Source organism: Symphalangus syndactylus, chromosome 1 (genome assembly GCF_028878055.3).
Source record: "Symphalangus syndactylus isolate Jambi chromosome 1, NHGRI_mSymSyn1-v2.1_pri, whole genome shotgun sequence".
NCBI classification, from domain to species: Eukaryota; Metazoa; Chordata; class Mammalia; order Primates; family Hylobatidae; genus Symphalangus; species Symphalangus syndactylus.
Window position 1 is genome coordinate 84,028,875 of NC_072423.2, and position 14,960 is coordinate 84,043,834.

Here is a 14,960-nt window from a genome sequence, read left to right on the forward strand (position 1 = left end):
AAAAAAAAGACTCATAAAAAACAGATGAATTGAGAAGTTATTTTGAAAGGTGATTAATGTTTCAATAAAAAATCCTGTTAAAAATGTAATTAGGTGGGGCATGGTGGCCCACACCTGTAATCCCAATACTTTGGGAGGCCAAAGTGGGTGGATTGCCTGAGGTCAGGAGTTCAAGACCAGCCTGGCCAACATAGTGAAACCCCATTTCTACTAAAAATACAAAAAAATTAGCTGTGCGTGGTGGTGGGCACCTGTAATCCCAGCTACTTGGGAGGCTGAGGCAGGAGTATTGCTTGAACCTGGGAGACAGAGGTTGCAGTGAGCTGAGATTGCGCCACTGCACTCCAGCCTGGGTGACAAGAGTGAAACTCCGTCACACACACACAAAAAAATGAAATCCAGCACCAAAACAGTATTTGCCTATTTGGCAATTAAATGTACCATCAAACAAATGGATAAAGAATGTGGTATATTATATATTATATATATCTATCATACATTATAATTGTGATATAATACATAATATACCACCATTTCTTTATCCATTTGTTGTTTGATGGATATATACATATACATTATATGTAATATATATATATAAAATATATATGATGGAATACTACTCAGCCATAAAAAGGATGAATTAATGGCATTCACAGCAACTTGGGTGGGATTGGAGACTAATATTCTAAGTGAAGCAATTCAGAAATAAAATACCAAATATAGTATGTTCTCACTCATAAGTGGAAACTAAGCTGTCAGGATGCAAAGGCGTAAGAATGACACAAAGGACTTTGGGGACTCGGGGGAAACGGTAGAGGAGGTAAGGGATAAAAGGCTACAAATTGGGTTCATTGTATACTGTTTGGATGATGGGTGCACCAAAATCTCATGAATCACCACTAAAGAACTTACTCATGTAACCAAATACACCTTTTCCCCCAAAACCTATGGAAATAAAAAATAAAAATAAAAACAAAAAGAAATTCAACTGGACCCTATGAGCTTTAACAAGACAATTACGAGTACAATGATTTAGGTGACTTATCTTTTATCTTATTACCCTAGGCAGAAGCCCAATGTCCTCTTGTGTAGAATGAGATAATACCGTGGACAAGTTTTGAACACTGAATTTACAGAGTGCTTTATGAAGTGACCTGTTTCCAGTGTTGGCAAGGTAGTTATTAAAAAAAGTCAGTATAACGTTGTCAAGTCTGGATATGTGTCATAGAAGAAACATGTCGATTGTTCCATCACGATCTTCATGGTCACTTTTATCTTACCCAAATATTGAGAGATTCAGGTCAAGATATTTTAAGTATGGTCTCAATCATGTTGTTAATATGATTATGATTTCACTTTGATCTGTTACATGTTTTAACAAATTTATATTGAACTTGTGTTCCAATGTTTTTTCTTAGTTTTTCAAGTGTTAGAATGAGGTAGAGTTAAAACAACAGCATTTTAGTTTGAGGATAAGTTTCTTCATCATTTTCTCCTTATTGCCCCCCTCCCCAGAAGCCCTTTGATACACTATTGTTTTCTTTATCTCTCTATCAACATTTAATACTATCAGTACAGGTGCATGTGTGTATCTATCTATATACCACGCAAATGTATATTGTTTATATTATGTGCATATGTATTATAAATACAAATATGTAATATCTACTTCCATTCCCCAAGAACCAATTTTTGCCCCCTTGGACAAAAATATACAAAACAAAGAAATGTAGCTTGGTCTTTAAAGTAAAAAAGATTTGTTGATAAGAGGGCCAGCAGAGGCAGAATAAAGTGAAGGAAATGGGCACACATTAGAGGGTGAGGGAAGATCTGGAAAATGATCTCCAGTTCAAATGGGCAGGCAAAGTGATTCTTGTTCTACAGGGATATATACCAGGCATCAGTTCCACTTCCTAAGCACGTTCAGTTGTGATAAACCTAGAGGGTTTCAAGGACTGATACTTTAGATCCCACATTCAAAGGTGTGTTGTTAAACAAAGAATTACAGTTTCAAAGAAAAGCAATGTTTACAACCATGGGTTCAAGAAAAGTCTAAGTGAACACATACAACAAAGACTTGCAAAAAGATAAAAGATAAGGCTATTTAACTATCAAAAGACTTGCAGAAAAGAACCACAGAAAACCATTTTAAATATTATTGCCTTTGTATATAAAAAAACTCTATATTAGTTTAGATGTTTAAAGCATCAATCACATGCTCACTAGGCTATTTCTTAATGTCACATGTATTTACATTTTGAGAGAAGAGGAAGAAATAGCAGATGACACCACTGGGGTAATGCATAAATGACAAACCTAAATGCATTTTAATTTCCTTTTATTTAGACGTCATTTGAAGACAAGCAAACACAATGTTAAAGAAAAACCATACAGCCGTGACTGAGTTTGTTCTCCTGGGACTGACAGATCGGGCTGAGCTGCAGACCCTTCTTTTTGTGGTATTTCTAGTCATCTACCTTATCACAGTAATTGGCAATGTGAGCATGATCTTGTTAATCAGAAGTGACTCGACACTACACACTCCAATGTACTTCTTCCTCAGTCACCTCTCCTTTGTAGATCTCTGTTATACCACCAATGTTACTCCTCAGATGCTGGTTAACCTTTTATCCAAGAGAAAAACCATTTCCTTCATTGGCTGCTTTATCCAATTTCACTTTTTCATTGCACTGGTGATCACAGATTATTATATACTCACAGTGATGGCTTATGACCGCTACATGGCCATCTGCAGGCCCTTGTTATATGGAAGCAAAATGTCCAGGTGTGTCTGCCTCTGTCTTGCTGCTGCTCCCTATATTTATGGCTTTGCAAATGGTCTAGCACAGACCATCCTGATGCTTCGTCTGTCCTTCTGTGGACCCAATGAGATCAACCACTTTTACTGTGCCGACCCACCCCTCTTAGTCCTGGCCTGCTCAGATACTTATGTCAAAGAGACTGCCATGTTTGTGGTGGCTGGTTCCAACCTCGTCTGCTCTCTCATCATCATCTTCATTTCCTACACTTTCATCTTCACAGCCATTCTGCGTATCCGCACTGCTGAGGGGAGGCGCAAGGCCTTCTCCACCTGCGGGTCCCATGTGACCGCTGTCACTGTCTTCTATGGGACACTGTTCTGCATGTACCTGAGGCCCCCTTCTGAGACATCTATACAACAGGGGAAAATTGTAGCTGTTTTTTATATCTTTGTGAGTCCGATGTTAAACTCATTGATCTACAGCCTGAGGAATAAAGACGTTAAAAGAAGTATAAGGAAAGTTTTTCAAAAGAAACTGTTTGCTAAGTAAGGTAGATATTTTCATCGTAGGCATTGGAATCTGTTCTTATTATCTGACCAATTAATGAACATTTTAAATTAACAAATCAATCGGTCATTGAGTGTTTTTTGTCCTTTGTAATTTGCGTATGGGACTTAAAAGTGTATGTCAAATTATTAGCTAGAGCTTACAGTGCCACTTCAGTAAACTGAAAATGAAAGCATAGAAATTCAAATATAAGACTAGACGACAATGTTCTAGCTCTGTAAAAAGTAATGAAGTACAGACGATTCCATTATTAGTACTCATACTAGTAAAATATCATAAAAGACAGAATAATCAATTGCTGAGAAAATGACAGCTCATTACATTTTTTTAATGTTTTTGTTTGTCCCTTTAAATGAATGGAGGATATCTACCTATCTTCTACTTATTCAGAATCTCACATGAGGCAGCACATTTAGCACACTTGTTTAGTTGTAATCTTCCATGCTTATCTTCGTGAGTCTGTTTGAAAAGTTGGATAAATAGCAATGAGTGACTGCATTTGCTAATTACATTTTATAATACTTAATAAGCCTCCAAACTATTTTCCAGAAACTTGCCAACCATAGTAGGTGAGATTTTCTGTTTTTCTTTTATACATATTATATAGAAATGAGGATCCTTTAGGTAAACTTTGGATTATTACTTTAAGTTATATCCTTAGAATGATATCACAGATCCAATGCAACCCTATTTCATAAGGCTTTTCATGGAAATGCCAAATTTCCTTTAGAAAGAGTTTTTAATTGTTTGTGTGTTGTACCAGTAAGGATTCCCATCAACATGTGGCCTCAATTCTTCACTCTTTTATTACCATTGCCTGTTTCCTTTGAATAAATAAATTGAATTCAATGTTTTATCCATGAATGCATATGGATATTTGTGTGTTTTATGTGTGTGTGTGTGTGTATAATTGATTACAATATAACATTTTCTTTTTTTTTAATTGCTTATTCAAATTTTTTTGGTGAGAATCAAGGTCGTATGCGTCACCTATTTTTTTTTTTTTTTTTTGACAGAGTATCGCTCTGTTGATCAGGCTGGAGTACAGTGGCGCAATCTCAGCTCACTGCAAGCTCCGCCTCCCAGGTTCACACCATTCTCCTGCCTCAGCCTCCCGAGTAGCTGGGACTACAGGCGCCTGTCACCACACCCGGCTAATTTTTTGTATTTTTAGTGGAGATGGGGTTTCACAGTGTTAGCCAGGATGGTCTTGATCTCCTGACCTCGTGATCCGCCCGCCTCGGCCTCCCAAAGTTCTGGGATTACAGGCGTGAGCCACCATGCCCAGCTGCTTCACTTATTTTTAAATTGTGGTGTTTATATATTTTCTTATTTATTTCAGATATTTCTCAATGATATAAACATGTTTTTGTTATATATACAGCTGTAAAAATTATATATATATATACACATGAATTCCATTTTATCTCTTCTATCATATCTTTTCCAATGTTAATATTTTATATCATTTTAAATATTCTCAAGTTTTTTTTTATTTCACTTTATTGTTTCTTTTTTTACTTTTAGGAAGTTAAGTTTATGCCACCTATGATCATGTGGATTTTTACCTGTATTATTAAATTAGTTTCATGGTTTCACTTGTTAATTTTTTCTTATGAACTATTTTTAATATACACCCAAAATAGAAAATAATACAAAGACTCCTTTGTAAGCACAACTAATCACTATTAAATCTTCACAGAATGCCACATTTGTTTCAGTTATTTTAGAAATTTAAAACCTACTAAGATACATCTCTCCTGACTGATTCTGTCTCTTGTCCCATTTCTTGCTGTAAACTCTATTACAAATTTAATGTTTCTTATCCTTCTGTAGAGTTACATCATTGGATAGGTGTTATATATTCATAGAAATATGTAGTACTGATTTGCTACATTTAAAACTTGAAATAAATGCATCCACTCTATGTATCTTTATGCAATTTATTTATCTTGCACTAAATATTGTTGGATGTATCCATGGTGAATCATGCAGCAGCAATTTTTAGTGGTATAGTCTACACCAATATATAAATATGCCTCAATATGTGTATTTATTCTACTTTTTTTTTTTTTTTTTTGAGACGGAGTTGTTGTCCAGGCTGGGATGCAATGGCACGATCTCGGCTCACCGCAAACTCCACCCCCCAGGTTCAAGCGATTCTCCTGTCTAGCCTCCTAGTAGCTGGGATTATAGGCACCCACCACCACACCCAGCTAATTTTGTATTTTTAATAGAGATGGGGTTTCACCGTATTGGCCAGGATGGTCTCGATCACCTGACCTTGTGATCCTCCCGCCTTGGCCTTCCAAATTGTACTTTATTCTACTGTTGGTGAACAGTTACATTTTCCAGTTTCTTGATAATATGAAAATCCATTAATAAATGTTTTGTGTGTAATTATGAATGTGTACCACATAAGGAGTTCCTCTCAGGTAGGTTGGTAATTTCTTAGTCATAAGATATAAGTATCTTTAAATTGACTATATATTGCCAATTGTTTTACTGATTTATATTTCTACCAACAGTTTGTGAGTGTTACCTTTACATCACTTTATTCTTGCCAAAACTAGGTGTTGTCAGACTTCAAATGTTTTCTAATCTGATGGGTAAACAATGAATTCTCATTTGGTGTTTAAGGTTGAATTGTTATGACAAGTGAAACTAAGTATTTTTAAGTATATTGATGCTAATCTCATATTTATCTTTCACTTGTATGTCCACATACTTTGTTAACTTTTCAGGTAGGGTGATTTATCTTTATTTCATACATTTATAATAGTTCCTTATGTACCAAATGCTACATACAAATCTTTTGGTGTTATATGCCGTTTAACCTTAAAAACCTAGGTTAATAATGCCAGGCAGTGTGGCTCATGCTTGTAATCCCAGCACTTTGGGAGGCTGAGGCAGGAGGATTGCTTGAGCCCAGGAGTTTTAGGCCAAACTGCGCAAGATAGAGACTCAGTCTTTACAAAAAAATAAAAAATAAAAAGTCAGCCAGGCGAGGTGCCATGTCCCTGTGGTCCCAGCAACGTGGGAAGCTGAACGCAGGAGGATCACTTGAGCCTGGGAGATAGAGGCTTCAGTGAGCCATGTTGTCACCATGACACTCCAGCCTGGATGACAGAGAGAGACCCTGTCTCAATAAAACAAAACAAAACAAAACAAACCCCAAAAAACCTAGGGTGAGATGAACAGATGAAAGTTATTTTTTGAATGCCCAGCAAATAGCCATAGGTATCTATTTTTCTGGTAGCTGCAATTTGATTGGGACAAGTTTGGAATTTCAGCTCATTTGATAAGTATTTTCATAATAGATATTTTCCCAGTAGGATTGGATTTTTTTTTCCCACATAGTGAATGCTCATATGTGAGCATAAAATGTTTCCCACTGATTGGGATTGGATAAATTATATGAAGTGTGATCCTAGTATATTGCTTTGCCATTGAAATACTGGTTATCACCCAAATAGAAAATTAACATTTAAAAGAGCCAACAGGCTGGGCACAGTGGTTTAGGCCTGTAATCCCTGCCTTTTGGGAGGCCAAGGCCCGCAGATCACTTGAGTTCAGGAGTTCGAGACTAAACTGGGCAACATGAGGAAACCCTGTCTCTACAAAAACCACAAAAATTAGCTAGGTCTGGTGGCAAGTGCCTGTAGTCCAAGCTACTCAGGAGGCTGATGTGGGAGGATGGCTTAAGCCTGGGAGGCAAAGGTTGCAGTGAGCTGAGATCATGCCAGTGCACTCCAGCCTGGGCAACAGAGTAAGATCCTGTCTTAAAAAAATAATAAAATAATAAAATATGCCAGGTGCTGTAGTTCACTCCTGTAATCCCAGCACTTTGGGAGGCCAAGGCAGGTGAACCACAAGGTCAGGAGTTCAAGACCAGCCTGGCCAAGATGGTGAAATCCCGTCTCTACTAAAAACACAAAAATTAGCCAGGTGCAGTGGTGGGCGCCTGTAATTCCAGCTACTTGGGAGACTGAGGCAGGAGAATCGCTTGAACCCTGGGCGCAGAGGTTGCCGTGAGCCGAGATCGTGCCACTGTACTCTAGCCTCAGTGATAGAGCAAGACTCCATCTCAAAAATAAATAAATAAATAAATAAATAAATAAATAAATACATAAATAAATAAAATGTAATATAATAAGAACGCCAGCAGAATAATTCTGATTTCAGCTACAGTTTATGCTTTTTTATGAGAAACTCAACTCCAATCTTTTAATTTTATTCTCCTTTATTCTGTTGTTCAGACATTTTTTCTTAACCAATGGTTTTATCCTTATTGCTGTCCTTATTCTGGAGAGACCTTCATATTTCAAGGCACAGCCCAAATATCATCTCCTTTGTCCTTTCATGAGCAAACAGTTGCACATACCCATTCCTGTGATTGTGTAGATATTGCAACCCTATTTGTCTGTTAGTTACACAGAAAATTCATAATAATACAATGTCATGTTTCCTAATATATTCTGAGAGTTCTGTGAGAAATGAAACCTATTATATCTATCTCCTTGTTTTCATAGCAAGTCATCAATACACGTTTCTAAACTGAGAAAGAATAATTACAATTGAAGGCACATAGTGATGAAAGAAAAACTGTTGATTCTGACATTTGGAGCTGAAAATATTTTATAGCCACAATCTTTAAAAGTCAGTATTATAAATGAAAAGTTCTTTTATATATGGTTGGGTAATGTGTTGAATAATGTTTTAGTCTTCTGAAAGCAAGGCGTCCCTGTTCTTTGGACCTATTTTCAGTGTTGTGAGGTCTCTTTCCTTGTCTCTGTCTCTTTCTCTCTCTGTTGCCCTCTCTGTATCGCTGTCTTTCTCTCAATTCCTATTTCATATTTTGGTTTAGCTTATTGTGTCTTACAGACTCTTCACATGATGGCCTCAGCCTTACATACTTTCAGGACAATCTCAGTACAAACAAGGCTGCTGCTTGTTTTTGGAAATGACTCCTCTTGCCTGAAATGGCTCAAGTGCACAGCAGGTGTATGTGTGTTTGTTGGTGTGTATGTATGTTCATGTAGGGTGCCAGTGAAGGTACAATCATACAATGAAAGTAATTTTTGCTCTACAATAGTTCTACAATAGCTACTACTTTTTGCAGTAAAATTTTTTTCTTACCCACTGCTCTGTTCATTAACAAACTTCTAATTAGGTAAGAAGGTGTTATTAACTAAGAGTTTGTTAATGATAGTTTATCCTGTTCAGATGTCAGAAAAAATGTTAAAACTAATGTCTACTCTATTAGGAGACAGATTAGATGCTCTCCCACGTGCAATTCCTATGTTCCTTTTTGCAAACATATTTACGGCACTGACGATTATAATGCATAGAATTCTGCTGGTGGAAAAATACAAGTGTGTCCAGACATTTTCGCACTGGTTTACTATGTTAATATTGCTATATGTTGAAAGTGCATGATTTGAGATTGATTAATGCATAGTCATTTTCCCCACAACTTGCCATATTAGATCACTACATTAATTTATTTTGCTTGCTGACTATTTGTTCTAACATTATTTTTTAAAACAATCAGAAACTTCTTAGTAGTATATGATACTTGCACATAATTGTTTGGACTAAATTAGCAGTTTGACCATCTTTATGAGGATCAGAACAAAATCAGATCATAAGACATGACAGAACACATATAGCTTTGAGACTAAAACCTTAAAAATGTGACTGTTTTCCTTCTCTTTTTTGAGGCTTCTTAGAGTTGAAAGCTTCATGTGTTTTCTCTTTTCTCTTTCTGTTATACTGCCTAACAGAAACATCACTTTACTTATCATGCTTATCATTCAGTGTACCTGATTTTCAAGGAAAATGTAATTTGTGTGTTGGAAAGGAATTTGAAAAGTCATTGGTCACATCAGCCCACATGGATACTCTTTGGATTCCTATCTCCATAGAGACGACCAATAACCATTTGCGTTGACCACATCCAATTCCTACTTAAAACTCTTCATCTAACATCTAAGTTTCTCTTCTTCTCTCCTTCTTCTTCTTATCTTTTTTTTTCTTTTAACCAGGCTTCCATGATACTGGGGACAAAAAAGGGGAAGAGATAAGAGATGAACTAGTGGCCTTCTGGACTCTCAACTTGAATTATTTGTTTAAAAAAAATCTAGGGGAAAATGGGTTTGAGGAACACCTTAGCTTTCAATGCTTAAGCTTTTGACTTGTTGTAATCATGGGTATGGAAAGAACTCTGATAACATCGTGGCTCTGTTTTCTATTTGATTTTGCTTTTAATGACTCTCTGGATGTTAAACATCTAGCAAGTAATTTGATTTGCTCAATTCTGAGAAAAGAAAAATTTTCCTTTGAGTTAAATTTATGGTGTAAATTCACTCACATTAAATGTAGAAATTTTAAGTGTGCAGTTCAGTAAAGGTTGACAAATGTGTACAGCCATGCTATCACAATTCCAATTTTCAAGGCTACTGTGCAGCTGGGAAGTGAGTATGAGAATAGGGCAAGAAAAGATGCCACAAAGTTCACTGTTCTTACCAAGATTCAGGAATTTGTTCTTGAATAAATACTCATGGAATTGTTGCAAGCTTTTGATTACTTTCTAGTATCCAGAAACAGTTGACTTTGACTTTTTTTTAGTGTTCTCATGGTTTTCATGGAGGGACAGTTTTGGGAAGGTCATTACTATGTCATTCGGAAAGTTGATTCCTAGATAGATAGATAGATAGATAGATGATAGACAGATTTGTCAAGATTGTATCAACAGTTTGTTCATTTTTATTGCTGAGAGTAGTAACCCATTATGGGGATATACTCTAATTGGTTCATCTATGCATCTGCTGATACATGTTTGAGACTCTATGGATATGTCTTCTTTTCCCTTGGATAAATACTGAAGAGCAAAATTTCTGTGTCATAGTTTTATGATAAACTATAAATTTATATAAAATTTTATAAAGGACCACCAGTTTTTCACAGCCCATTGAATTATTTTCATTCTATAATATTATGTATTATAAGAGTTTCAGTTGCTTCACATTGTCATTGTTAATCTTTGTATTGTCAATATTTTTTATTCCTCCCATTGAAGTGAGTGTGAAGTGTTACAAAGATAAACAAAGCCAGCTACCAGTTAAAGTAGTAAGGACAGATTTTATTCAGTAATATACTATTGCAATGGACAGACAGGTTCACTGTAAACTGAACTCTAATTTTGTTTGCACAGAGATAACTGCGTATTCTAAAGGTAGAATGAGGAAATAGGAAGGGGCATGAGCAGGGCTCAAGAGAGTCAGAGAAATAAAAAAATTACAAAGTGTGAAAGGAGTGTTGGTCCATGTGAAACCCACCTAGTTTTGCCAGCTGGCTCCTACCCTCCCTTGGGAGCTAGTAGACAAGAGCTCTTTCTCCAGATATTGACTGAAACAGACAGCACATTTTGTTGGCAACCTTGAGTTTTCTCAGGCAGGTACTTCCAGGAGGACTACAGTCATCCTAGGGATATGGCCTTGAGCTGTTAGCCACTGTGTTTGTGTTTTGTTCAAGTCTTTTTAGGCCAAGGTTGAGGCCTAGTCAAGAAAGTGCCCAGAGGATTCTTCCTAGAGTTTGGTCCAGGAGGAAATCTTTGTTACATGGTGTTTCATAATAGGCATAATTTCCATTTTCTTGACAAATACAGATGTTGAATTTCTTTTCATGTGATCGTTTGCTGTTCATGTATCTTCTTTTATGAAGTGTCTGCTCACAACTTAGACTTTTTTTTAATTGAACTGTTTTTGATTTTTTTACAACAGCATTTATTTTAGAATCAGATCGTCAAGTTTTGCAAACAATAGCCTGCTGAAATTTGATAGAAGTGGCATTAAAATTATTGATAGATTTAGGAAGAATTAACACATTGACTATATTGAATATTCCAATGCAAGAGTGAGAGGTATGTCTTTATTATTTAGGTCTTCTTTAATTTCTCCCTGCAGATGTTTGTGCTTTTCAGTGTGTATCTTTTGCACATTTTTTATTATATTTGTTTCTGAGTAGCTTATGATTTTATGTTATGAGTGTTATTTTTAATTTTTATATTCTACTGTGTATTGCTTTTATGTAACTGTATGAGTGTATTTGTTTTTTTTTTATTTTTTTTTTTTAGACAGAGTCCTGCTCTGTCATCCAGACTGGAGTGAAGTGGTATAATCTTGGCTCAGTGTAGCATCTGCCTCCCGTGTTCAAGGGATTCTCCTGCCTCTGCTCCTGAGTAACTGGGGCTACAGGCATGTTGTCACCACACCCGTTTCACTATGTTGGCTAGGCTGGTCTCAAACTCCCTACCTCAAATAAACTGCCCACTTCAGGCTCCCAAAGTGCTGGGATTACAGTTGTGAGCCATCGCACCCGGCCTATATGAATGGTTTTTGTGTATTGAATTTGCAATTGTAATCATATCATCTTCCAAAATATATACTTAATTTCCGATTTGTATATTTTAAAATAACTTTTGTAATAAAGCATCATGTCATCTGTGAATAACACAAATTTATTTATTTCTTTTCAATGTGTTTACTTTTTATTTAGTAGGTAGGACTTTCAGTGCCATATTGAACCTACTACAACTTTTAAATAAAAAATAGCCAATTGAATAATCACAAACGTACAAGTAAAAATCTTAAGGGCCAATAAGATGTATCCAACTGCCTGAACATTGTGTCATTTGTGTAGCTAAATCCATTAGGTATTCTACTAGCAGACATACATCAATTGGTCATTCCAGCAGAAGCAAGATGACATCAACTAAAGAAATTAATGTGTTCAGTAATATAGATAGAACCTTCTGAAGGCTTTCTATGAAACATAAAATAAGCACGTGTAAAACTCATCTCTGAGTTAGTATAATACACATAGCTAAATCTGTATTCTCTAATCAAATCTATAAGTAAATTAACATAGTCTGCTAATGTGTGGATATCTGATCATGTGATCCCATATTAAAATCTTTGAGACTTTGCTCTTCCTCATCAAAAATAACCAATCCATTACTTTTTGTCTATCCATTCAGTTATTATTGAGCCAGACTTATTTGTTGTCAAGAGTCATTTTGTAAATCTTATGTTTTATTGAAATGTTATTGTATATTAACATGTGTAAGAAAACAAATAAATGAATACATGCATACATACACATGTACTGTAGGGCATATTGCCTTCAAGTTGAAAGCTGCCATTCTGCTTAACAAAGAGCCAAATTGTCAATTAATTTTATGCATTAAGAGATGAGGAAATGAGAGACACCAGTATTATAGTCCTATATGACCCTTCATTCTATAGAAATATTTGAGAAATACCATTTTATTTTTAAATTAGTGCAGGGAATCAAAACCATACAGATAAAAACTGAGATAAGGCTTTAAACTCAACTCGAGGAAAAAAATAGCAGTGCTCAAATTTCTCAAATTTCATAGGATGTAACAAATCTACATTTTGATTTTGATATATAGCTATATTGTGTTGACTGATTTCTCAAAGAATAACCACCATTTGTGATCTAAGATAATTAAGCATGCCTCTTCTGTCTTGGTCAGATCCCATTTTGATTTATTTGTGCTAACCTGGAACTATCAGTGCACTAGAAAATACAGACTAATGAACACATCTCTAGCTTTCGTTATCATCTAACAAATGCGGTGTAAACAATTTTTAAATATTCTTCCTTCTATTTTCAGCCCCATTCTTAAGTCAACAATTTTATGAATCATCAATTTTATAAATGGTCCTGGTCTCAGACCTGTCTTTGATTCTTAGCTTGTTAATGACTTTCAATATGGCAGACCTGTTCCAGCATAAATCCATAACCTACATCCTCCAAAGGACCTGGGCCCTGACCAATACTTCTGCTTCCTTCTGCTGATTATGTTGTCACTCTTCTGCTCTCCACATCCTTACAAACCCTTCCTTTCCTCAAGTCGTTCACCTGCCACACCTTTCTACCCCTCACCCTCAGTAGATGACCTCAATCCAGTGTTTATAGACAAAAGCTGGAGTACTGATGGGAACCTTCTTGTTTTTATTATACTAAAATTGAAAAACTTATCTACCTATATTTTCCTTCTTCCATATTATTGAAAGTGGTGGCTAGTTTCTCTGTTTGTGCTAAAGCTCTGATGAACACATGTACCAAAACTGTACATAAATGTTACATAGGGATTTCATCCTCAAAGGTGAATCTAGTTGCTCGAGGCATCAAATTAATGTTATGCCCTTGAGGAACAAAGGATATTATAATTGGTTCTTTAGAATTCGTTTAAAAATACTCTAGGGAATATAGCTAAGAAATATGTATCTTGCCACCTTGCTTTTATAAAATATGGTGAGTTAACATTAACAGGTAAGTCATTTTCTGCATTTTTTTAAGTGTGTAAAAATACAACTTTTTTGTATGTGGAGATTAGTATCCAATCAATAGAGGAAACACATATTTTCTTCAATTTCACTGGAATTTCCTATCCATATGTTAATATTTCATTGACTCTAAAATCAATTATATGCAAGCTCCTCTGATGTATATGTGAGAGCTAGATAAACAATGGCTTTAGGGTCCAAAATTTTGAGCAATAATTTTTACAATCATAGCTTATTTTCACTAAGAATTGAGAGAGAGTGGCTTGAGTTGAAAGCAAAAACTGCTTTTAACCATTTTCTGTGATTCCCTAATAATATTTTAATGAGTAGTTTAGTGGCATACAAATGGGGACCAAAAAAATTTCACACTCTTCCTCAGGTGCTATAATTGGTTATTTACTGTTCAAATGTTGTATTCTCAGAAAATAATTCTTTGAATGGTCATCTAAAAGAATCTCACATTGACTGTTCTTCATAGAACCAGCTTTTACTTGAAATTATAATATGTATCTTTCTCTGTGGATTTAATCATTATTTCTCATATTATAATGTGAGCTCCATGAAATTGGAAAATTTGTTCACTGCAATAACCCCAGGAATTGGAATACACACAAAAAAAATCAAGCTATGCAGTGTACATGAATAAACAGGCAGATAGAATTTCAAAGTGAAAAAAAAAACATTTCTTGGCTTTGTATATTCTTAGCTATATATCAAGCAATAAGTTTAACTAATTTAATGTTCACTGACAATCATAGGTTTTAAGTGAAAATGCTACCCTAATTTTTTTTGTTCTGTTTTCTATCTGAAATAATAGGATATCAGACATGGAGAGAAACTGAAGATGGGACTTCCTACATTTATTTATTTAGATGCTGCAAATTAATATCTGATATTCATTTCTTTGTTTTTTTTGTTTCCTCACAAAACTTGAAAACCAAATGTAGAATTCACCAAGAAACAAATATAAATGTATTAATGTATGAATTTATATATGTATATATAAAAGAGAGAGAAACAGAGAATGTGCCTGTGTGTAAGTGTGGGTTTGAGATACAAAAAGAGACAGAAAACACACACAAATAAGGAGAAACTGTTATGCAGAAATTCTGATGTGTTTATTGAAAAAAGTAATTGTCACCTAGATGCAGAGATGAATGAGTGAATGATAAATGGATGAAACAAATGCCAAATCTGAATCAGAGAGAAATCCTCACATTCTTTGTCACTTTCAGTTTCAAGAGATAAGAAG

The 14,960-nt window shown here is 35.3% G+C and overlaps 1 protein-coding gene across 1 annotated transcript; it reads left to right on the top strand.

Moving 5' to 3' along the window:
- The first annotated feature begins 2,372 nt into the window (after positions 1–2,372).
- Positions 2,373–3,311, top strand: LOC129489830 (olfactory receptor 5M5-like). Its single transcript, XM_055293012.2, has one exon. The coding sequence runs from the start codon at positions 2,373–2,375 to the stop codon at positions 3,309–3,311; it is 939 nt and encodes a 312-aa protein (XP_055148987.2).
- Positions 3,312–14,960: the final 11,649 nt, after the last annotated feature.

Coding starts and splice junctions, on each gene's coding strand:
- LOC129489830 (XM_055293012.2), top strand. CDS start 2,373: ATGTTAAAGAAAAACCATACAGCCGTGACTGAGTTTGTTCTCCTGGGA.